The sequence below is a fragment of the Anolis carolinensis genome, unplaced genomic scaffold, assembly GCF_035594765.1.
Source record: "Anolis carolinensis isolate JA03-04 unplaced genomic scaffold, rAnoCar3.1.pri scaffold_12, whole genome shotgun sequence".
Lineage (NCBI taxonomy): Eukaryota > Metazoa > Chordata > Lepidosauria > Squamata > Dactyloidae > Anolis > Anolis carolinensis.
This window is the reverse complement of record NW_026943823.1, coordinates 18,383,897-18,407,026: the sequence shown is the minus strand read 5'-3', so window position 1 is coordinate 18,407,026 and position 23,130 is coordinate 18,383,897. Positions and strand designations below refer to the sequence as shown.

At 39.1% G+C, this 23,130-nt stretch overlaps 1 protein-coding gene across 10 annotated transcripts in view; it reads left to right on the top strand.

Annotated features, from left to right (window-relative positions):
- Nucleotides 1-493: 493 nt before the first annotated feature.
- map7d3 (MAP7 domain containing 3) overlaps nt 494-23,130 on the top strand; it is a 43,959-nt gene continuing 21,322 nt past the window's right edge. For 6 of the 10 annotated variants that reach the window (XM_008121479.3, XM_062963683.1, XM_016997732.2 and 3 more), the window contains exons 1-9: nt 494-652; nt 12,449-12,550; nt 13,001-13,081; nt 14,878-15,041; nt 16,293-16,404; nt 17,160-17,180; nt 21,182-21,283; nt 22,095-22,193; nt 22,845-22,943. In XM_008121479.3, coding sequence (XP_008119686.2) covers nt 496-652; nt 12,449-12,550; nt 13,001-13,081; nt 14,878-15,041; nt 16,293-16,404; nt 17,160-17,180; nt 21,182-21,283; nt 22,095-22,193; nt 22,845-22,943 — 937 coding nt within the window. In that variant the 5' untranslated portion in view covers nt 494-495. The remainder of the gene's footprint in view (nt 653-12,448; nt 12,551-13,000; nt 13,082-14,877; nt 15,042-16,292; nt 16,405-17,159; nt 17,181-21,181; nt 21,284-22,094; nt 22,194-22,844; nt 22,944-23,130) is intronic. The other 4 variants (XM_008121480.3, XM_062963685.1, XM_062963684.1 and 1 more) reach the window with 2 other exon arrangements.

The following is a 23,130-nucleotide window of genomic DNA, read 5'->3' as shown; positions in this document are numbered from 1 at the left end:
TAAATTTAATTTGTAAGCTGCTCTGAGTCCCCTTCAGGGTGAGAAGAGCGGGATATAAATGTATTAAATAATAATTATAATAAATAATATTATAATATTACAAAGAATGTGAGGAGAGCGGGATTCGAACTCAGGAACTAAAAAGAATAGCTGGTAGAGAAGGTGGGAAAGGCACGCAGGCGCAGAAACGACGGGAAGAGGGAGCTAGCTTCAGCGCTGGAAACGTTTGACAAACTTTTGCGCATGCCTGTTGGCGCTTTGCTTGAACACAGTCCAGCTTTCGCGCATGCGTGTTAGCGCTTGGAACGTATGCTCAGCTTTGAACTTTTCTTTCTGGCGGCACTTGAGGCGAGGAGGGAGGGGAGTGCTGCGCATGCGCGCGCTTGCCTCCTTACTGCGCCGCCGCGAGCTTCCTAGCGGACGGGCCCACCGGCGAGGGAAAAAAAGGGTGGTTTGGAACGGCCCTGCGAAAGCGAGGCTTGGTCCAGGCCGGGCATGCGCAGTTGCCCCGGCTTGGCGGTTGCTCAGATCGCCTCAGCTCCGCGCCCGCGCTGGGTGTGTGAGGCGGCGGGAGGAAGGCCAAGGGCGAACATGGCGGACGGCAGTGGAGCCGCGGGGTCGTCGTCGCTGAAGGGGCTTCGGGAGCAGATGGGTGAGAACTGGGAAGGGGCCCCGGGCCGGAAGAGTTCCCTCTCACGTCCGCACCCCCCTTTCTTGGAGGCAGGAAGTGGCATAAGCATAATAATAATAATAGTAATAATAGCCATAATATGTCTTCCCATTTTGAGGGGAAAGTGACATCATTCTTCTTATAGGAATAATGACAGCAGCAATAATAGTAGTAGTAGTAGTAATAAGAGCAGCAGTAGTAATAAGTAACATGCTATGTTAGTTATATATGTGTACATATATACATATATATGTGTGTGTGTATGTATAATTGGCATAGCACGTTACTATGCTTATATATATATATGTAGTATATAATAGACAACTTAATTTATAATATATAATAATATAATATATTGTATATACATATAATATATTGATAATATAATAATACAATATACAATAATAATAATAATAAAAAAACTTTATACCCCGCCACCATCTCCCCAGTGGGGACTCAGGGCCATGCCCAGAACAATACAGTATAACAAAATATAAAACAACACATCATAATACAATTAAACAATACAGTAGATAATAATATACATAATACAATTTAATAATGTTAATTACATATTATATATTAAATGTAATAATACTAATAATATTACAATGTAATGAGAATAATAATTTTATTTTTGTACCCCGCCACCATCTCCCCAGAGGGACTCGGGGCAGCTTACAGATATAAAACCAGCATACAGTAATATCAAATACAAAAACACACAAATAAATTTAAATGGCATTAAATAATAGTATAGTACAGTAATAGTATAGCACAACTATACTATTAATAATAGTATAGTACAATTATACTATTATATACTATATTGTACTATAATGATATAGTACAATATAGTAATTTAATGCTAGTATTATACTATGCTAATAATATAATGTATTGTATGTGAATAGAATTTGTAAGCTGCTCTGAGTCCCCTTTGGGGTGAGAAGGGTGGCATATAAATGTAGGAAATAATAAATAAATAAATAAATAAATAAGATCAACTATAGTAGTAGTTGCTCTTAATGGCACTCCATGCAGTCATGCCGGCCACATGACCTGGAGATGTCTATGGACAAGGCCGGCTCTTCGGCTTACAAATGGAGATGAGCACCAACCCCCAGAGTCGGTCACGACTGGACTTAACGTCAGGGGAAAACCTTTACCTTATAGTAGTAGTAATAATAAGAATAAGAATAATAACAATGGCAGCAGTCATAATAATGGCCATACTATATATTCCCATTTTGTGAGGAAAAGTGATATTCTTCTTCTTATAGGAATAATGACAGCAGCAATAATAGTAATAATAAGAACATTAGTAATAGTAAGGAGAGCAGCAGCAGTAGTATAAGAATAATACTAATAGGAGCTTCTATAATAGTAGTAATGACAAGAATAGCAATAATATAATATTTTATTTATTTATTTACTACATTTATGTCCCGCCCTTCTCACCCAGAAGGGGACTCAGAGCGGCTTACAAATTAAATTTACTTACAATATTATATTATTAGCATAGCACAATACTGGTATTAAATTACTGTATTGTACTATATCAATATATTGAAATATTAGCAATATTACATGTAATATATAATCTATAACTAATATTATTATATTGTATTAATTAATAATATATTGTATTGCAATATGATATTATCAGTATTATATGTATATACAATATATTATATTATTAGTAATATATTATTAATAGTAATAAGAGCAGCAATCATAGTAATAACAAGAATAATAGTAATAGGAGCTTCTATAAAAGTAGTAATGACAGGAATAGTGATAATAGCGAAGACACTGCACTTGGAAGCCCATCATACATGGACAACGAGGGATGTACCATAAGTAATAGTAATAAGAGCAGTAATAATACATGTAAGAGCAACAATGATAACCATAATAAGAGCAGCTATAATAGTCAGCATAAGAATAGAATTTATAGTAACAATATCATAGTAATAAGAGCAGTAATAATGACAGCAATAATAGTAATAACTGCAATAATATTAATAATAAGAGCAGCAATAATAATAATAATAAGAGCAACAATTATTCCCAGTTCAAAAATGATATCTCGGTGCAATAATGAATAATGCAAGTGACAACCAGAATGGCCGCTGGACAATGCTTTTGGATTGTGTGATTTTAAGTAATAAGTAATTGTTTTAAGTTTGATATGTTTTAATTATGTGATTTTCAAGTGTATGTTGTTTTATGCTATGTATGTATTCATGGCATCGAATTGAGCCACCCTGATTCCTTTTCACGGTGAGAAGGACGGGATATAAATGCAGTAAATAATAATAGTAATAAGAGCAGAAATAATAGTAGTAGTAATAACAGGAATAGTAATAATAGCAGCAATAATAATAATAATAAATCTTCCAATTTTGAGGGGGAAAGTGGCAGTATTCTTATAGGAATAATGACAGCAACAATAATAGTACTGTAGTAATAAAAGCAGAATAATAATAAGAGCATCAATAACAAGGCCATCCATAGTAGTAATGAGAGCAGCTATAATAGTAGTAAAAGGTAAAGGTTTTCCCCTGATATTAAGTCTAGTCGTGTCTGACTCTGAGGGTTGGTACTCATTTCCATTTCTAAGCCAAAGAGCCGGCGTTGTCCATAGACACCTCCAAGGTCATGTGGCTAGCGTGACTGCATGGAGCGCTGTTACCTTCCTGTCAGAGCGGTACCTATTGTGATCTCACATTTGCATGTTTTCAATTGGCTAGGTTGGCAGAATCTGGGGCTAACAGCGGGAGCTCACCCCACTCCACAGAATTGAACCGCCGACCTTTCAGTCAGCAATTTCAGCATCTCAGCAGTTTATTGCGAGCAGCTATAATAGTACTAGTGTAAGAATAACAGTAATAAGCAGCTTCTGTAATAATAGCAACAACAGGAATAGCTTTTTTTCCTGTGTCAGGAGTGACTTGAGAAACTGCAAGTCACTTCTGGTGTGAGAATTGGCTGTCTGCAAGGACATTGCCCAGAGGACATCCAGATGTTTTGATGTTTTTACCATCTTTGTGGGAGGCTATTCTCATGTCCCCGCATGGAGCTGGAGCTGATAGAGGGTTGGATTCGAACTGGCAACCTTCAAGTCAGCAACACAACCTTCAAGTCATCAGTCCTGCTGGCACAACGGTTTATCCCACTGTGCCACCAGGGGCTCCAACAGGAACAGTGATAATAGTAATAGTGATAATAGTAATAAGTAATAGTGATAAGAGTAGCAATAATCATAATAATAAGAGAAACATAATAAGAGCAGCTATAATAGTAATAATAGGAATAATAGTAATAGAAGCAACAATAATAGTAACAATAGTAGTAACAATAATAGTAATCATTTTAACTACTTATAGTTGCACCCTCTTTCTTTTTATCTTCTTTCTCCAGATTTTGTCAAATGCTTGTTTCCTGTTAAGACCAGATTCACCTGTCTATATTGATTTTATTTTGTAATTATCTTCAAATTTGTATCTTCTTTCCATCTGCCCCCATTTTATTACCTTTTGTGTATCAAGTGCTGCCCCCTCCTAGGACCAAGCTCTTCTTTTTTTTACTCAGTTTCTGTTATTGATATCATTTATTTACTTTCTTTCTGTGCCCACTCACTCCTTTTTGTCATGTCCTGTCTGGGGTGCTTCTCCTTCACAAAATCAAATTCTGTTTATGCTTGTTTAACATTCGTTTATGTGTCCTCTTCCTTATGTTTGCATCCGTTTTTCCTCTTATATATTTTAGCTATTTCTTTTAGTTACATCTGAATATAGATGGGTTTGTGGTTGGATGCTAGACTGGTCAGCTGATACAGAATAAACATGAACATTTTGCATCTCAAGCAAAGAAATAAAAGAGGGATATAAAATATTATAATAATTCACTAGCCCTGGATATAGAAACCAGCATCTTCTTTATTGTATTCCAATTGCCTCTTTTCTCACCACCGTTTTTTCTCTATGATGATTATAAAAACTTGGCTTTATACATAGTCACACCCACGCAGCAACTTCCTTTATTTAATCCCTCTCGATCATAATCTTCCTTGACTTAAATTCCTCTTCCAACCTACTCCTTAGTCATTTTGGATTCTCCTTTTTCCCCTATTACCTGGGTATTTCCTTAGTTGATTATGCATAACCCTGCCAACCCAATATAGTGGGGTTTGGGCTTTGTTTCTGTTCTCTCCTTCATTTTGTCATTATCCTGCTTCAAGTACTTCTTCCTTTAAAAAATATTTTTATTCATTCATGCACATCTGCCATCCCTCTTTGTAGTTTTCTTGCCCTCAGCTACTTGCATTTGTCATTTTTTCCTGTCTCAAGTGCTCACTCAAATCTAAGCTCCGCTTCATCTTTTTCAGTTCCCATTACAACAATGTTTAGATCCCCTGTTTTGTTCTTTGTGTTTCAAGTTCTCTCCATTTTTCTCCATCTCACCAAATTTAAAAATCCCTGAAAAGTCCTCTACACTTGAAATTATAGGCTGAGTTCCCTATTAATTTTTTTCCTGCTGCAGTTAAGCTAATCGAAAATCTATACACGTCTCTCTCCTTTGTCCCACATCCCCCAAAAATCCTTTACTCTGCAGATCTCTCTGAACTGCTTCCTCTCTCCAAGGTCTGGTTTCCTTAGAAAACTGAAGCATTGTGCTGAGGCTTAGTTGTTCTCCTATGTCTCTCTGATATCTTTCTTAAAAACCACATGTGATCTTTTGCTTGTTATACAGAGCTCTGCTTCAGATTTTTATGTTTACATCCATTTAATATCTACATGCTCTAGTGATTTTTTAAGTTGTATTCCCATGGGTTTGCCTGCTTCCGCGTTTGTTTCTTGATGTGTCATCTCATTTCAGCTGCAGTTCATGACAGTTTGGCAACAATATTTAAAGAAGGCAATATCAAGCTGAAGTTTTAGATTCAGTAACCCCCCACCCCACCCCGGTAGCGCAGCAGATTAAATCGCTGAGCTGCTGAATTTGCTGACCAAAAGGTCAGAGGATCAAATCTGGGGAGCGGGGTGAGCTCCCACTGTTAGCCCCAGATTCTGCCAACCTAGCAGTTCGAAAACATGCAGATGTGAGTAGATCAATAGGTACCACTCCGGTGGGAAGGTAACATCGCTCCATGCAGTCATCCCGGCCCCATGACCTTGGAGGGTTCTACGGACAATGCCGGCTCTTAGGCTTAGAAATGGAGATGAGCACCACCCCGCAGAGTCGTACTCGACTAAACTTAATGTCAAGGGGAAACCTTTACCTTTTATACAGAGAATGGGGTTGTCAATGACTACACGATCAAAGGCCAATACTAGTTGTTGGAGAGCATAAGCTAAAGAATGCTGCTGTGCTCAGTTTCTTGCTTATGGGCTTCCATAAGGAGTCTGGATGGGAAAATAGTTTGGCCTCCATAAGTTGGTAGATAGCAATCCCAGCAACATTAATCCTTAGGATATTGGCTAGAGCTGTTGGGAGCAGCAGTCCAATAATAATAATCATCTTTATTTTTAACCCACCCTCTCTCCCAGAAGGGACTCAGGGCAACTTCCAAAAACAAAAATGGCAAACATTAAATGTCGAATGAATCATAAAAATAAATATGAAACATTTACACATACAATTAAAACAGGTTAAACAACTTTGGCTAAAAAGATATACTGGTAAGTCAATCGGTCAGGCATCACAGATAGTACAATTAGACAGTTAAAGCTCTCAGTAAATTAAATGATCATTGTCAACTTCATCCACCAAGATAGAAGTGGTGATATTATTCAACCTCGTTTCCATAAGCCAGTGGTTCCCAACCTTTGGGCCTCCAGGTATTTTGGACTTCAGTTCCCACAGTTCCTAACAACTGGAGGCCCAAAGATTGGAACCACTGCCACAAGACAATGAGCAGAAATAGATTTTTAGTTCTTTCTTGAACGAGGGGAGTGAGGGGGGGGGGGGGTTCTAATTTCTTTAGGGAGGGAATTCCAGAGGGAATAAGCGACCACTCATTCCCACCAGCTGCGCTTGAGACGGGGGTGGGACCGAGAGCAGGGCCCCCTCCAATGATCGCAGAGTCCAAACAGGTTTGTAGATGGAAATGCAGGTTGTCAAATAATCTGAGCCCGAACCATTTAGGGCTTTATAAGTAATGGCCAGCACTTTGTATTTAGGCCAGAAGCAGACTGGTAGCCAGTGGAGCTGCCGCAACATGGGAGAGCATGGATAGCCACACATTTCTCAGCACTAAATTTAGCATTAAAATAACCTAGCAGTAACATCTTGGAAAAGAAATCACTGTTTTTTTTCTGTGGAACTAGATGCTTTACTAGTACTAGGGGGTTCTGAGCCAAACTTCCTGTGATGCAGGAAATTTCTGATTAGTTATTGTGACATCTTTTATCTCATTAAAATCCATTGTTGCCTGGAGAAAGATGGGTGAATTATTTGAATTGGAACTAATAGAAAGAGAGCAAAGCTAAACCCTGCCCCAGCACCCAATTCAAATTGTGTGGCTCCATAAGTAAAATCCAGTTGCAGGTGTGCTGTGAGATATTGGGGGGGAGGGGGTCTGTTTGGTTATAAATACGTGTAAAATTCTAAGAGAATAATTGATATTCCTGCCCAAGTCCCATGCTGTTTGGTTTAGTGGTTGTGTTGTTAGGTACCAGGATACTTTGAAGGTTTTCACATTAGCATGCATTATGATTAGTTCAAGTCTTTTGATTTTTGGCTGTAAGAACTTATCATAATTCAAATATTAACTCCTAAGTAACTCAAAGCAGTCAGTACTCGAGAACCCACCCATATCAATCTATAGGATCTGCTGGTTCTTATGAGGAGTACAAGATATTGAATTTCAGTGAGATTGCGAAGATAATTTCCTGTCTTTTGCTGCTAGTAGAGGTTTGGTTTGTGTTCAGTGAACTATGCAATGGTATGGATTGTACCACAATCTGGAAATCTAGACTGTTGGAGCTATATTTTATTGTGGAGTCACTCCCACAGACTGCTGGTCCTCATCCTTGCTTTGTGGCTTCTTCCTGTTCCTTTGCTTTGACAGGGTGTTGTCTTGTAGTATTGTATTAATTTAAAGCTAAACAAAACAAGTTCTCTGCTGTCTTTCAGTACTGCTGGGTTTTGTGCTAAGCTATAATAAAAAGTTGCTTTCACTACCAAAGTCCCATGCTGTCATGTGTGATGCTACCATGCACCGAATTGGTTTGATTGTAGCAGACAGAGCTAAGAATTGCAAAATGTACTTGTGTAATATCTTTAAATTATAACATACTTATATTGTAGTCTATTGTTTTCACACCAACTGACATGAAGGCATAATAAAAATGTTAAACAGTACAGATACAGTATTCATACAATACAACAAACCCGGAGTGATTATTATAGTGGTTTTTGTTAAATATGTTGAGCATCAAATGTTGTGGTATTATAATTCAAGTTATTATTTGACTACAGACATTGGATTGCTAATTCCACACTATATGTCTAATGATGGAGGCACTTATGAATTACTTCAGTACATATGGAGGAGGCTTATAATTGGTATTTTTGAAAATACAGAGGTATATACCTAGAAGATACAACCATTTATATCTGATTGACCAGGTCCTGCCATTTTTAGTATAACAGTCTTTTCAGTTTCTTAATATAACAATGCATTTTGATCTAAGTTGAGAAATGCATGTATAGTCTGATCAAATCTTGCCAAGAAAACCCCTTGATAGGTTAACCATAAGGTTGTCATAAGTCTAAAGAGACTTAAAAGGACACAACAGCAAACTCCTGGGTATGACTTCATGTTTTTAGAAAAACCTTTTTACTTTGGGATTTTTTTTAATTTCACAGGTCTGTGCCCCCTACCATAGTGACTGTGGAGGGCTGACTATACTGTATTTCATGTACTTTATTCTTTATTCTGTAATCGAAAGATGGGTTTAAAATTTTAATGTTATCATCTGCTTCTGAAATATGGGTAAATTAGTACATATATGACATTGCCAGCTATATTACCTTTTGATTGCCCTGTCTTATAATTTGCAAAGGGAATGCAAAATGACCTTTTCTTCCAAAAGGCAAAAGTACTGTAGTTTCTTTTCTCTCTCCACTGTCTTTAATTTGTCATTAATGATGCCTTTCTTGTGCTCAGAATGACTACTAGATAGTAAAGTAATTGGTATGTAACACTATGCTGATGTTGGGAAAACTGTGAACCTTCTCAAATAATAGCACCTGCAAAAGACATGCGGACATTGCTAGTGTGAACTTCAGCGGTTATAATGCTGGATTAGAGAAATAATGAAAACTCGCTCCTAAAGAGAAAGGAGGATTGGGGGTTAAAATGCAATAGCAGTTTTCCCCCCACTTACATACCACATAATAGAGGCCTTATTGTATTTGCAGAGAAAGACTTTAATATGTGATTTCAGAGTTTGACTGGAGTCTGTTGTGATTTGCAGTGCTAGGCTCTATTGTCGGGTGGCGGGTTTGTAGGCAGGGAACCTGCTCTATTCAACAATGGTAGGGCTGCATATTCAGGACAAACAACACATAGGAGAGAGAAGCTTTCACTGGGTGGAAGATACTTTCTTCACCCCTTAGGTGTGCTGGGGAGGAAGCCAGTCCACTTCCGTATCCCGGGGACAGGGAAGCAAAACAAAGGAATGTGAAAAGGAGAGCATAATGCCCGAGCACAGGGAAGTGAGAGAGGCTGTGAAAACAGGAAAAGATCATTATGTTTTAGCATAAAGAAGTAATTATATATATGCACAGCATATCTGCTATTAAACTCCCAACTTCAAAAAGTGTCATCTTGTCTGTACGGAATTAGTTTTAATACCTGTCTTTGACAGCACATTGTTATTTCAGATTACTGAGGGAGGAATTATAAATATTAGGTGAGCAGTTACTTACTGTAGAGGTTCATGCATCTCATGTTGCAGTTTATTACCCCATCACTCTGCTGGAGTATCAGGGTAGGCTGGGTGATGGTTGCATGCATCACTGAGAAAAGTTGGAGGAACATCATGTCAGTGCTGCTACATGTGCTGGGTATGTTTTGCTCACATTATCATATTAAATGCCTTGTACATTGTTGGAAGAAAACTTGGAAAAACTTTTCTCAGTCTTAATGGAAACCTTAAAGAAAAGCTATCCTTAGGTTTAAAGTGGTCTGTTGTCACTCTGGTTGTGCTCCAGGGATGGCCCTTGTGTTGTGTTTAGATATCTTTTGGTACACTGCTTCCCCACAAAGGAACTCAGTGAGTGATTCCAACCTTCCTCACTCTGTCCTTTGCGCTATAACTGTTCTTCATTAATTGTCCCCCTGTAGACAAAGGCAGAGTAATGAAGGAGTTCATGGCCATTTGCTAGAAACAGTTAGGGCAGTGGAGCTATGTTTTCTTTTGTGAGTCTTCCCAATTATAGCTGAAAGTTAATGTACTGAAAAATATTATACAAGCAGTAGCAAGTGGCTCAGCGTAACAATTGCAAACACACAGCAAAACTGATTCAGATACTTCCGCAACTAGTGAGATGATGGATGTTTTTGGAAAATTGTTCAGATCCTTCTGCAACTTTTATTTTAAGTCATTTGATAAATTAGCAGAAAATAGCAATGTAATCTGCATAAGACCTTTGAAGGGTGAGGAGAAAGGGAAGAGCAGCTTTGGTACCTCCGTCATGCAGTCCTACAAGGAAGATGCTGTCCTCTGTCTGCACTACTGTGCTGCTTCCCTTTTGACGAAATTCCTATGGCATTAATACTCACTCTGCAAAATAAATGCTTTGATTTTGAACCTTTGGATTGATGCTAAAAAGCATGTTTGTGTGTCAAATTGCAAAATACTGGGAAATACCATTTTTGAAACCACAGGACAAATTTAGTCTGTCATAATAATTACATTGAAGTACCTCCAGAAGTTATTGTCTAAAACGAACCCAGGCACTATGTCTAGATAGGATTTGAGAGAGCTTTTGTCAGGAGCCGCAGTGAAGAATTAATTCAAGGCAAGGTGACAGCTGCAGGTGACAGTTTAGAGGTGCTGAATATGGACCAGCATTTACCACTGACTTCAGACGGGATTAGGCACTTGGAGGTGATTGTTCTTGGGTGCAGCCTTCGGAGGATTACTGCCTTGGCAGAAGGAGTTGTCATGGAGAGGAAAAACGCTCTTCCTCCCTTCACTGCAGTGCTCAGAATTAGAGAGGAGACTACAACTGGTGGCAAATAAACTGACTGCTGTATTTTGTTTGCAAATTTTTCCCCCTCTAAAATCAGGGATCATTTTAAAATACTTTGCCATACTTTAACTCTTAGATCTAGAACATCTTATGGATTCTTTGTCTTTTATTTTTTGAACAGTGTTGTTGCTTCAACAAGGTCTCCCTTAACTGATTTGTATTTGGTAACTCATTACTTTGGGCCTTCAGTATCCATTGAGCTTTGGTTTCAGGACCTTCAGTGAAAACCAAAATCTCTGGATGCTCAAGTCCTAACATACCGTGTTTCCCCAAAAATAAGACAGTGTCTTATATTAATTTTTGCTCCCAAAGATGCGCTAGGTCAGGGTATAAATGCATGTAATAAATAAATAAATAAATAAATAAATAAATAGGTCTTATTCTCAGGGGATGTATTATTTTTCCATGAAGGATTGACATTTATTGTTGAACAAAAAAATGAACATTTATTATATGCTGTACAGTAGTTGTCATCACAAACCAGCCTAACCAGACAAATTGTGAGTCCTATCAAGAATTTCTTGTTACTACCATCATTTCCATGTACAACAATCTATGGTACATACATTTACCGATCCTGCGTGCTCTGGTGTTCTGTTAAGGGGGCATGCTTCCAAAGAAAAAAATTGCTAGGTTTTACTTTCAGGGAGGCCTTATATTTATCAATTCAGCAAAACCTCTACTAGGTCTTATTTTTGGGGGATGTCTTATTTTCGAGAAAGTAAAATGGTGTCTCTTAGATGGCAAAATTAGGACTTGCCTATTGGAATTTTAAAAATTATATACATTTTCAAGCGATGGGTGGCAAAATATAGTAGGCACAAAGTGCATGTTAAAATAATGCAACACATACATTTCTTTAAAAATAAAATGGTTGGAGGAAAAAAATTGAAAAAAGGGTTGTATACTCTTGGATATAGCCAATAGCATATTGGGACACTTCTGACATCAATATGAGGAGACTGACAGTATAGAAAGGAAGAAAGCATAAGTTCAAGAGAGAAAAACGAGGCATGAACTGTGAGGAAAAGCAAGCATTTCATAGAGGAAGAGTATATCTGGTCAGATGTTGTCCTATAAGATGTGGATCCTGATCTCTGTCTTGGACTTAGGCTTAAGATCAATGGCAGCACAGTTTAAGCTTCTTTCAAGTGGAATTGACAAGTAGTGTCTTTAGTGATAATTTTTTACTCGTTCTAGCTATGAAAGCAACCTGATCAGTAGAAACAGAACTTCTCAAAATCACAGCAGATACCAATAAAAACATGCCTTTACTTTGTTATCACGATACAGTCAAAACATTGTAGCTTGTTGGTATTTGGTAAGGTGATATAGCAGTACTGGTAACAAAGCAGGCATTTTTCAGATCTCAAGGAGAAAAGCATTTAGACATCAGTATCAAAAGCAGGTTTAATAGGATAGTAAGACATCCATAAGATCCTGTAAATGTAAATATTGGCGCATGACATGAAACAGATTTTCATGTAACCACATTTTTCTTCACAGTTGCTGCAGCTCAGGCATTAGCAGAAGAAAGAAGAATCCAAAGCGGTGGTAGTCCTGTCCCAATCCAGTCTCCAGTTAATGTAAAAGCATTAACTAAGCCAGGTATAATCCTTGATTTCAAGATATCCATCAACTCTTGGTAGTGTTTCTTTGTATAGCTTCCATTTTGAATTCATTTTCTCTGTTCTCTTCTGCCGAATGGGATATAGTCTGATTTATCTGCTAGAAATATTTTGGTTGCCTTATTTTGACATTTTTTTAGAAGTTAGACAGCAGTTGGTCTAACCAAGTCAGTAAAAAAAAAAAAAGCAGTGATGTGAGATAGGAAATTGCCACTCCAGTATTTGTATGTATGTGCATTTCATAAAAGCAGAAGTGCCAAGAAACAAAGGAGGACTTCCTGTCACAGGTATGGAGCTGAGAGACTACAACAATACTGCCATTCCTGGGTTAACAAACTATTATTCCTTGTGGACATAAGTTTATGAAAATACAGTGTAATTTCCCTGTTTGTATGGTTAATAAACAGTTTGACTTTCTCATCCTTGACAGTGATAGATGGCTCCATGTTGAAATCAGAAGAGAGGCAAAGACTAGCCAGAGAACGCAGAGAAGAGCGAGAGAAACAATATGGTATGGCTTTATGAAAATATAAATTAATGGAAAGCCTGAACTTAGTTATTTTCTCACAAAATATATATTTCAAGACCTAATTTATTTAAAATATGTGTGTTTCTGAAAATGTTTTAGCCAAAAATAAGGAGTTTGAACACATTTTCTTAGTAGTTTTTAAAGTTGAGAACCTTTTGAGAACTTTCTTTAAATTGAAGATATATATTGCAAATTTGGTAGAAATACAAAATCTTCTGACAAGATGCACCCACTGGCCCATCAGGTCAGTCTGCACAGGAATTTACAAATATTAAATTCCTCATGCATTTTAATTGTAGTAGAAAATCAATAATTTACTGGAACTTTGGCAGTAAAACTTTTGCTTCTAAAACCTTGAGTTTTCTGGACCTTAGCAATGCAAAGAGGAAGTTTCAAAACTTAGAGGAAGTGTCTCTTTAACAGCTCACACACTGGGTTTGGGCCTAGGCAAAGCTCTAAATAATCCTGTTTGTAGGCTTTGTTTTTTCCTTGCATCACATTCTTTCTGCAGTTGCCATGTCCCAGATCTCACCAGCTAAATTCTTATCACAATATCCAAAGGAAGTGTTTGTGGTTAAACCCTGCAATGGATGCATGTGGCATTCTCCAGAATCCTATTGCAAGAGTCAGTAGTTCCAGAAATATGAGATTTTGAAGTCTGGTCTGGTCTGGTCTCCCCGCCCTAGTTTTGGCTGTCACAGCAAGCAAAATGGGCGAGGAATATAGAATGCCATCATGCTGAAAATGAAATTCTCAAGCTGTGAAAGCAGAAAGGCACTTGGGTTACTTCTCAAGTTACTTGGAGGACAACAAATCCCTGTGTAAAGGAGACCATACTACATTACCTTTTTGTAACTCAGAATACACTAATTTGTTGTGTTCTTTATGTCATTTCTGACTTATAGTCACCCTAAGACAAACCTATTGAGTATTTAGATGAAGTTTGCTTTTGCCTTCCTCCGAGGTAAGGTCACCCAATGGGTTTCCATAGACAAACAGGAATTCAATCTCCAGTGTCTTTGTCCAACACTCAGGAAAGCTACATTGTGATATTTTGGTCTTGGATCCTCCAATAAGAATGGAGGAGTCTCTTCCACACTGGAAAACCCCACTCCTTTGCCTGCAATAGGGACTGTGACTTTGCGCTTTGGAGATAAAAATCAGTAACCTCTAAGGGATGTTTAGCATGATTTATTTCTTCTGCCTTCTCCTTGAGACTTGACTATCAAGTTGGATTTCAGCTCTGTCTGTGAGACATTGGCTCAAAATCAGAGAAAGTGCATCCTGGCACAAATGAGACACTTGATTCTCTTGCTTCTTCCTCTGATGTTTTCATTGACCTTCAAGAAGGTGCTTGGAAATGCTCCTTCCAGACTCTCATTAGAGTTTTGAGCGTTTCCCACTTCTAAAAAAAATAAGAACCTCTGTTATGTAGTGGTTTGAATACTGTACTATGACTCTGGAGACTAAGGTTTGAATCCCCACTCAGCCACAGAAACTCACTAGACCTTGGGCAGATCACAAATCTCTCAGCCTCAGAGGGAGGCAAAGGCAAAACCCCTTCTTAAAAAATCTTGCTATGATAAATGTGCCTCACTTAGGCCCTCTTTAAGTCAGAGGAATTGAAGACACACAGCAACAATAGATGTGAATGCATCTACCTGGAAATCTTTTAAATTGGTGGTTTTATTTTTGCAGAAGCTAATACAATGCACTTGCATAATATCCTGTTATATTTGGGGATGTTTTAACTGCTGTAATGTTTTTGAAACACACAGCTGCCAAAGAATCCCAAATACTGGAGAAGGAGAAAAAGGCAAGGCTCCAATATGAAAAGCAAATGGAGGAGAAGCAGAAAAGGCTGAAGGAGCAGAAGTTAAAAGAGCAGCAAAGAAGAGCAGCAGTAGAGGAGAAGAGGAAACAAAAGATCGAGGAGGAGAAGGTACAGTGCCGTTTAATGCTCTTGTAACTGAGATGTCACTTTGGGGCACCAGCTGTGTTTTTCCTGACAGCCTTATTGAGCTTCAGAGTTGAGAAAGTGCTATTCTCTGAATATCCTGAACTTTCATTATTATTATCTTTTCAGTTTCTTTGTAGGATAGTTCAGCTTTCATGAACAATTAACCGTAACACTGTCTTGCTTTTTTATAGTGCATTAGACTGCCAGTGTTGATGACAATTGGATTCAAAATGTGTTCTCCATTTATATAACCCATTGATTGATCTGCATTTTTTTATAACGTTTGTACCGTCTTGTTCCCTTGGTTATTTTTTTGTTATCTCTGTGGAGAAGTCATAAAAATGCATTGTCATGAACACATTTTTCTGGCTTACAAGAAGACTAAGAGTAGAGAAGCTGCATTCTCATGAACTTGGGTTTTCCCTCCCAATTTCAAACAAAGTTCAGAATCAGGCAGAGCAACTGTACCAACAGTCCCATGCAGATTATTGAGACATTCCCTGTCAGATGGCATGTACAGACTGAAACAAGACTGCCATTATTAGGAAGAGAGTTTAGCAACTTGTTGTAAACAGAAAAAAGATCCCATCAAAAATCTGGATGAGCATTTTTTTTGTATCTGTCCTGGGATTTTCCACTGCTCTTTTTTGAGTAGTGAATGTCTGAAAATCCCTGGCTGAACTGCTTGCATTATTCCATTGTGCTTGGAAACTCACTGCAAACCCTGCTACCTTGTGGTGGGAATGGTTAATGCTTCAACACCTTTGTATTTTTCCTATTTAAACTTCATATTCTGTTATGTCAAACCCATTCAAAACTCTTGCTTGATAATTCTGGATATATCCAAACAGTACGTTTTAATATTAAAATTTTCTAGATGCTTATGCCAACCATACTCACTCCTGCAGTGTTTGTTGCCATTACCAAAAGTAACACACCCAGCAGGAGTAGGCTTGCTAATCTGCCAGGCCTCCTGCGGCACAATAGCCGAACAAGTGCAAATCAGAGCTAATACTGTTATTAACAAGATTGCGACTAATCAGTCTCTGCACCCTTCACGTGTTGCCTTTTAAATTCTAATTAGTCACATAAAATACCAAAGAACAAACCCAGGCCTTTTGTTGAGAGCATACTCCTCGGGGAAGGGATTCTCCCCTTGTTTTCTGCAGAGCAGTTTGCTTAGCAGCCCTCATAGGAACTGCAGCCCAATTCCAGGGATTGTTTGATTAACAGGAACGTTACGAGGCTGTGGTGCACCGTACCTTGGAGCGAAGCCAGCGCCTGGAGACCAGGCAGAAGAGGTGGTCCTGGGGCGGTTCTGTAACAGATTCAGATGGAAGGACGGGTAGGTATCAGTCATCTTCCTCTCCTGAGGCCTTTGAAAGCATATCTGGCTTGCAGAATGTAGCTTTGTGTGTTTACAGAGCCAAACCCACAGTGGAAATATAACCTGGCTCAGTTCAAAATTAACAATAAAACATTAGGTGTGTGTTGTTTATGTATATCTTCTGTATCCTCACCATACTTTTGTGTTCCCAAATAGTAAGAACCAAAAGTATGGATTTTAAAAATTAAATTAGAGAAACAATAAAATGAATGGAGTCAGAAAATGTCTCCTGCAGAGTCTCAAACATAGCCATGCCAGTGCAGATATCTTATTGTAAGAGGATGGTGAGACAGTATATTATCTTAAAGGCTCTTCCATTTCAAACAGAAAAGTGGTCCAATTCTTTTGGCAGGTTCTGCCCTTAACATGAGCGTAACTGCAAAGCTAAGAGAAGGTGAAGGTTTTTATAAGTGATTCCTGACATTGAACAAGTGTATTCTAAGCATCTGTAATGCAGATTTTGATTGAGATGGAGCTCTGCATTTGTAAGGATAGGGGATTTGGTGCTGGCAAGTGACAGAATTTTAATAAACAATGGAGCATACGCCTAGGTTTTTAAAAAATATTATGACAGCCTGCTATTACAGTAGCATCAGCTGTTTGACACTTCTGAGCACCAATCCTGCATTATTCCTTGTTTTTTCATGTATTTCTCCTGAATTCTCTTGTATACTTGTTGGGATTTCACATAGTCTATAAACTTCCTCCCACAGATCCTCCAACTACAGCTGAAGGTGGGTTGAGAAAGATTGGTCTGTCTGTTCTCTGTCATTATAGCTAACTCTGTTGTCGTTTTCGTTTTTTCTTGATGGATTTCGCAGCTGCTCTGCTTGCTGTAACCTGTATGAAGCCATGTTCCTCTAAACCAACCAGTTGTTTGACTATTCAGTTTTTAGGACCTGAAGAATTAATAAGACCTTGGCAACTGATAAGGTTATTGTATAAAGTGAGTGGAATATTGGAGCCAGCTGCTTCAAACGTCATTTGATGTTTGGTGCAATATTGTCTAGGTTTCTCTGGGCTTAAATACTTTTTGTCAGTCGAGTCCTCCGTTTCCGATAGCAGAGTTGGAGATGTTGGAGTTACGTTGGAAACAGCATGTTTATTTTTAGCATCACTTAACTCACAGAGATATATGAGCCAAATGTAAATACGATCATTAGAAATGAGTTTGCAGTCCCTGCATTGTTTCTTTCTATTGTTTGTTACTATTATTTACATGCATATAGCCTATGTCTCAGTAACCTCCTGGGGCATTTCTCATGTCTTTCAAAAGCATTAACAGCAGCCTTGGGCCACTTAGGAAATTTAATCCATCAAGTGTCAGAGTGGGCCTACAGCTCAGGGGCAAAACACATGTTTTGCATCCAGAAAGTCTCAGTCTTATAGAATCATAGAATAGTAGAGTTGGAAGAGACCTCATGGGCCATCCAGTCCAACCCCCTGCTAAGAAGCAGGAAATCGCATTCAAAGCACCCCCGACAGATGGCCATCCAGCCTCTGCTTAAAAGTCTCCAAAGAAGGAGCCTCCAACATAGCCCGGGGGAGAGAGTTCCACTGTCGAACAGCTCTCACAGTGAGGAAGTTCTTCCTGATGTTCAGGTGGAATTTCCTTTCCTGTAGTTTGAAGCCATTGTTCCGTGTCCTAGTCTGCAGGGCAGCAGAAAACAAGCTTGCTCCCTCCTCCCTATGACTTCCCTTCACGTATTTGTACATGGCTATCATGTCTCCTCTCAGCCTTCTCTTCTGCAGGCTAAACATGCCAAGCTCTTTAAGCCGCTCCTCATAGGGCTTGTTCTCCAGACCCTTAATCATTTTAGTCGCCCTCCTTTGGACGCTTTCCAGCTTGTCAACATCTCCCTTCAACTGTGGTGCCCAGAATTGGACACAGTATTCCAGGTGTGGTCTGACCAAGGCAGAATAGAGGGGGAGCATGACTTCCCTGGATCTAGACGCTATTCCCCTATTGATGCAGGCCAGAATCCCATTGGCTTTTTTAGCTGCCGCATCACATTGTTGGCTCATGTTTAACTTGTTGTCCACAAGGACTCCAAGGTCTTTTTCACACGTACTGCTGGCGTTCCCCATTCTGTATCTTTGCATTCCATTTTTTCTGCTGAAGTGAAGTATCTTGCATTTGTCCCTGTTGAACTTCATTTTGTTACTTTCGGCCCATCTCTCTAGTCTGTCAAGATCATTTTGAATTCTGCTCCTTTCTTCTGGAGTGTTAGCTATCCCGCCCAGTTTTGTGTCGTCTGCAAACTTGATGATCGTGCCTTCTAACCCTTCGTCTAAGTCGTTAATAAATATGTTGAACAGAACCGGGCCCAGGACGGAGCCCTGCGGCACTCCACTTGTCACTTCTTTCCATGATGAAGACGATGCATTGGTGAGCACCCTTTGGGTTCGTTCGCTCAAAGGGTGCTTGTGCATCTCAAATGGATCTTATAGCAGCTGTTGGGAGGAACCTGAGAAACTGTTTTCAGTCCAAACAGACAGCCAGGCCCAGACCAAAAAAAAAAAAACCAGTCTAATTTGGTTCCTGTGTGCTGTAGTATAAAACTTTTGAGGGATCCTAAACTTTCTGAGGGGCTTCGTCCCCATTTTCATTGCTCTTAGATATGAAATCTCGGCTTTTTTCTGTTTGATATGATCAGTGCTAGAGGTCAGCATCATTCAGGTCTTGAATACAATGTTGGGAAAGTTGCTTTCAGGATTCTAGTTCCAGGATCCCCCAGAGAACATAGCCACTGGGGGAATTTGGGAGTTGTAGTCCAGAAAGATTATATTGTTCAATTTCTGTTCTTGATCATAACTTGCTCCTGCTAGTGTGTGGGACCTTGTTCACAGGATAGTTGTTGCAGGAGAAAGGAAGCATGTCTGGTCATTATAGCCTTTTTGCTGCCTCTCATATGCTTCACAAAGATTGAACTGCTGCTTTATATACCTGCTAATGCCCAAAATTCTCCTCCTTGGGTAGTATTTCTTGAATCTCTCTGTCAGATGCAGACTTCTAAGAACAAGACTCAAGTCAGAGTGATCCTGCCAGCTTATTGGTTGATTTCATATAACTTTGCTGCTTTCTATTGTTGGATTAACACAGAATGCTTTGTTAGGCAGATCTCGCCTCTCCTGAATTAAACTGTCCTCTTTCTTCTTGCCACATGAAATAACCAACTAGGAATACAGTTTTCTTTTAAGAGGGGAAGGACAGCACTTTAGGGCAGATCCCTTGAAAGAAAACCCTTCTTCGGAAACAAGTGGCAGTTTTCTCCATTCTAGTAGTCATCTCTGCTAAAGACATTATAGTCTTCTCCCTGTGATGCAGTGCATTCTTCACCAACCAGGTGCCTTCCAGATGTTTAGGCCTACGTTTCCTGGAATTCCTGATCTTGGGCCAGACTGGCTTGAGGCTGCTGGAAGTTAACATCCAAAACATCTGGAAGACACCACACTTGGGGTGGATGCAATAGTGGAATATTTTTCCATCTTCTTCACAGTAAAATATGAAGTTTCAGCTTCCATTTGCATGCCCAGTATGCTGAAGGGCTGACCAGTGTGTATTATACAACAGTGTTTATGACAGAAAAAGTTGCCCCTTCAAAAGGTCTAGTGACAGGATATTTACTGATGGTAATATTATGGAAGTGATAGTATAAAGGGCTATGCAAGCAGTCCTCATAGCCAACAGACACTCAGTTTGTCAAATAACAAATAATTTGAAAGAGGTTTTTCTTTCAAATCTGGGGAAAGAGTCTGCTTTCCCTTTTGTGTGCATGCAGCTTTATTTACTAATGAGTTAACAGCTGTGCTGTCACCACTTTTTAGCCATACCAGTATGTATGAAATGCTGAAAGGTGTGAAATTCAAGATCTCTTGTTTGTTGCACTGTAATGCCTGCAGCATGCCTCACTGTTTGTGTGTGTCCAAAATGTGCTTTCAATTCAAGTATAATTACCTCTTGAGAGGGGTCCAGCTCTGACTCATTCCCATAAATGAGGTCTGGAGACCCTTAAAACACTACAGCTATTCTGTTCTAAGCTTACTTTTGTGTATCTGAGTTTTCAGCCAAATAGTGAATTTTAAATGTCATTTTAATTGTATTGATTTCATTTTAATTGCAGTAATATTTAATTTTTTATTTTTGTATTTGCTTTGTTTTTAATTGTTATGAGGTTGTGTGTTTGTTAGCCCCCTTGACTCCCTATGGCAGGCATTGGCAAACTTGGTCCCTCTAGGTGTTTTGGACTTCAACTCCCACAATTCCTAACAGCCTCAGGCCCTTTCCTTTTCCCCCTCAGCCGCTTAAGCCCATGCCTGCCCTACGGGGAGAAAGGCAGGATATAAATAAAGATGATGATGATATTATGATAGCAGATGAAAAGATAAGCACTGACTTTCATGCTTGCTAACAATACAGCTGATGGAGAAAGAATAAGTCTTAACCTCTGATGTACCTTGGTTTGTTTCTCTTGAGCCCGTCACCAAAAACCATGTCTTTGTATTGTTTTTCCCACAATCTGTGGAAGAAGCAGCATTCATGATATAATACTGAGACTTCCAAAGTGAAGTTATTGTTACGAAAATCTACACCCTCGCCCTTCCATTGCAATCGTAGTCCTTCCAGTGGCTTACAACAAATTAAAAACAATTACTCCAAAAGCGATAAAGTAACAGGATTAGTGCTTAGTTAAGTCATGGGGCCAGGTGCTAAAATGCTGACTTCTTTCTTCAGCCAACAAACGCTCTACTTCCGCAGCAAACCTCAAGCAAGCTGACCCCGTCATCAATAAGCGCCTTTCCACTTCGGCCGCACTCCTTAATTCTGCCAGCAAAGGTAAGGCTAAGATGGCAGAGTAGTTGTAGCTCATAGCATCCCTGCCCAGCCCTCTTTTCTAACTCCTCCAGGATGGGCTGGGTTGTAAAATATATTTTACCCCTTTTGTCAATCCAGCAGAGGCTATTCACGTCTTCAGCGCAGTGGTTACCGATTCTGTTCAAACAGAAGAGACATGGTAAACCTTTCACAGCACCCTTCCACTTGGTTTCAAAATTCAGAAAGCAAAATCGTGGCGTGTGATTTTTTTTAATGTACATCCTTTCACCCTACTCTTTTAGGATTTGCATGATTTTGATTCCACATGCTTCATTCTGATCCAAATAGACAGCTTTTTTTAGTGGGTGCAAAAGGTTATTTTTTCTGAATTCTTGGTAAATGGGGGAGTCAGTATAACTTGGACCTAAGCTTGTATTTCTTCCTAGCTCCTTCTGTTACACAGACTTAAAATGGAGTGCCATGGAAAGTAATTTTACTTAGACACATTATCTTTATATTATCCTTCTGCCCAGAGACATTAAGCATAGGTGCAACCTTCAATTCCTATAAGAACCGCATGTATCCAGACAGTTTTTTTGCTTATAGCATATTAGATAGGTAGTTTGCAGTCGGTGTTTGCATTGCTAAAAACCTCCAGCCCAGAAATAATTCCTCTCTCAGTTAATCCTACAAATGCTTCTTCTTTCAATCGACACCAGGTTTGGTATGGATTGAAATTCAAATCAAGCCGAGTGATTTATATTGTTTAGAAATCATAACTATTGTTTAATGCGCACAGACGTCATCCTGACATCCATTTTTCACTTTTCAGGCTCAACTAAACGAAGTTCTTCATTAAACAGATTGAATAACAAAGTTCCTCCGAATTCTGAGCAGCCAATGTCCAAAGGGTTGCAGGTGGAGCAAAAAGGTGCAGCAAACGGGCTTTTTCCCCTTAGAAAATGGGGAATTGTGGGGTTGTGCACTCAGGTTTTATCAGAGCTTGCCAAAGGAATTGAATTTTGTAATATGAATTTTAAATACAGCATTGACTGTTGTCTACTGTTGCATACAGGACATGGCATACTGGGAACAGGCATAAGCAAGTTACATTTATTTATTTATTTATTTATTTATTTATTTACAGTATTTATATTCCGCCCTTCTCACCCCAAAGGGGACTTAGGGCGGATCACATTACATATATAAAGCAAACATTCAATGCCTTAACATAGAACAAAGACAGAGACAAATGCAGGCTCCGAGCTGGCCTCGAACTCATGACCTCTTGGTCAGAGTGATTTGTTGCAGCTGGCTGCTCACCAGCCTGCGCCACAGCCCGGACCCATTGCTGGCTTATGTTGGCCTTTTTATTTGATCACTTATAATAGTCTACCAAACATGTACGTTTGTTTCTGCGTTAATTTTCCATCTGGGAAATAACACAAATATTTGCAAGGAACATGGCTGTGATTAAATATCCCCAATTAACGATGCTTCTGATATCCTGCTGGGATTGTGCAGTGCAACAGCTGAACTGTGCAAGCAGATCTCAAACGTAATCATTGTCTTTGGTATCTAGGAGACGCGGAAAAGAAGAGGAGTTCCTCCCTGAGTAGAATGAGCAGTAAACCTCAGTCTTCTCCTGAATTAGAAAATGTGCAAAAGGAAGACAAAACAGGTGGATAACCAACCCCTTGACACAACTCAATTTTCCTTAAAGGCAATATGAAGAGATATAAAATTGAAACAAAATTTGTGTTTTTAGTTAGCGCTTACAAATTTTTCTTGCAACTGACAAGATCTTTTTGACACGTTTTCCTGGTTAATAATAGTGATATCGGGGGGAAATGGCTATGCCAGAGTTT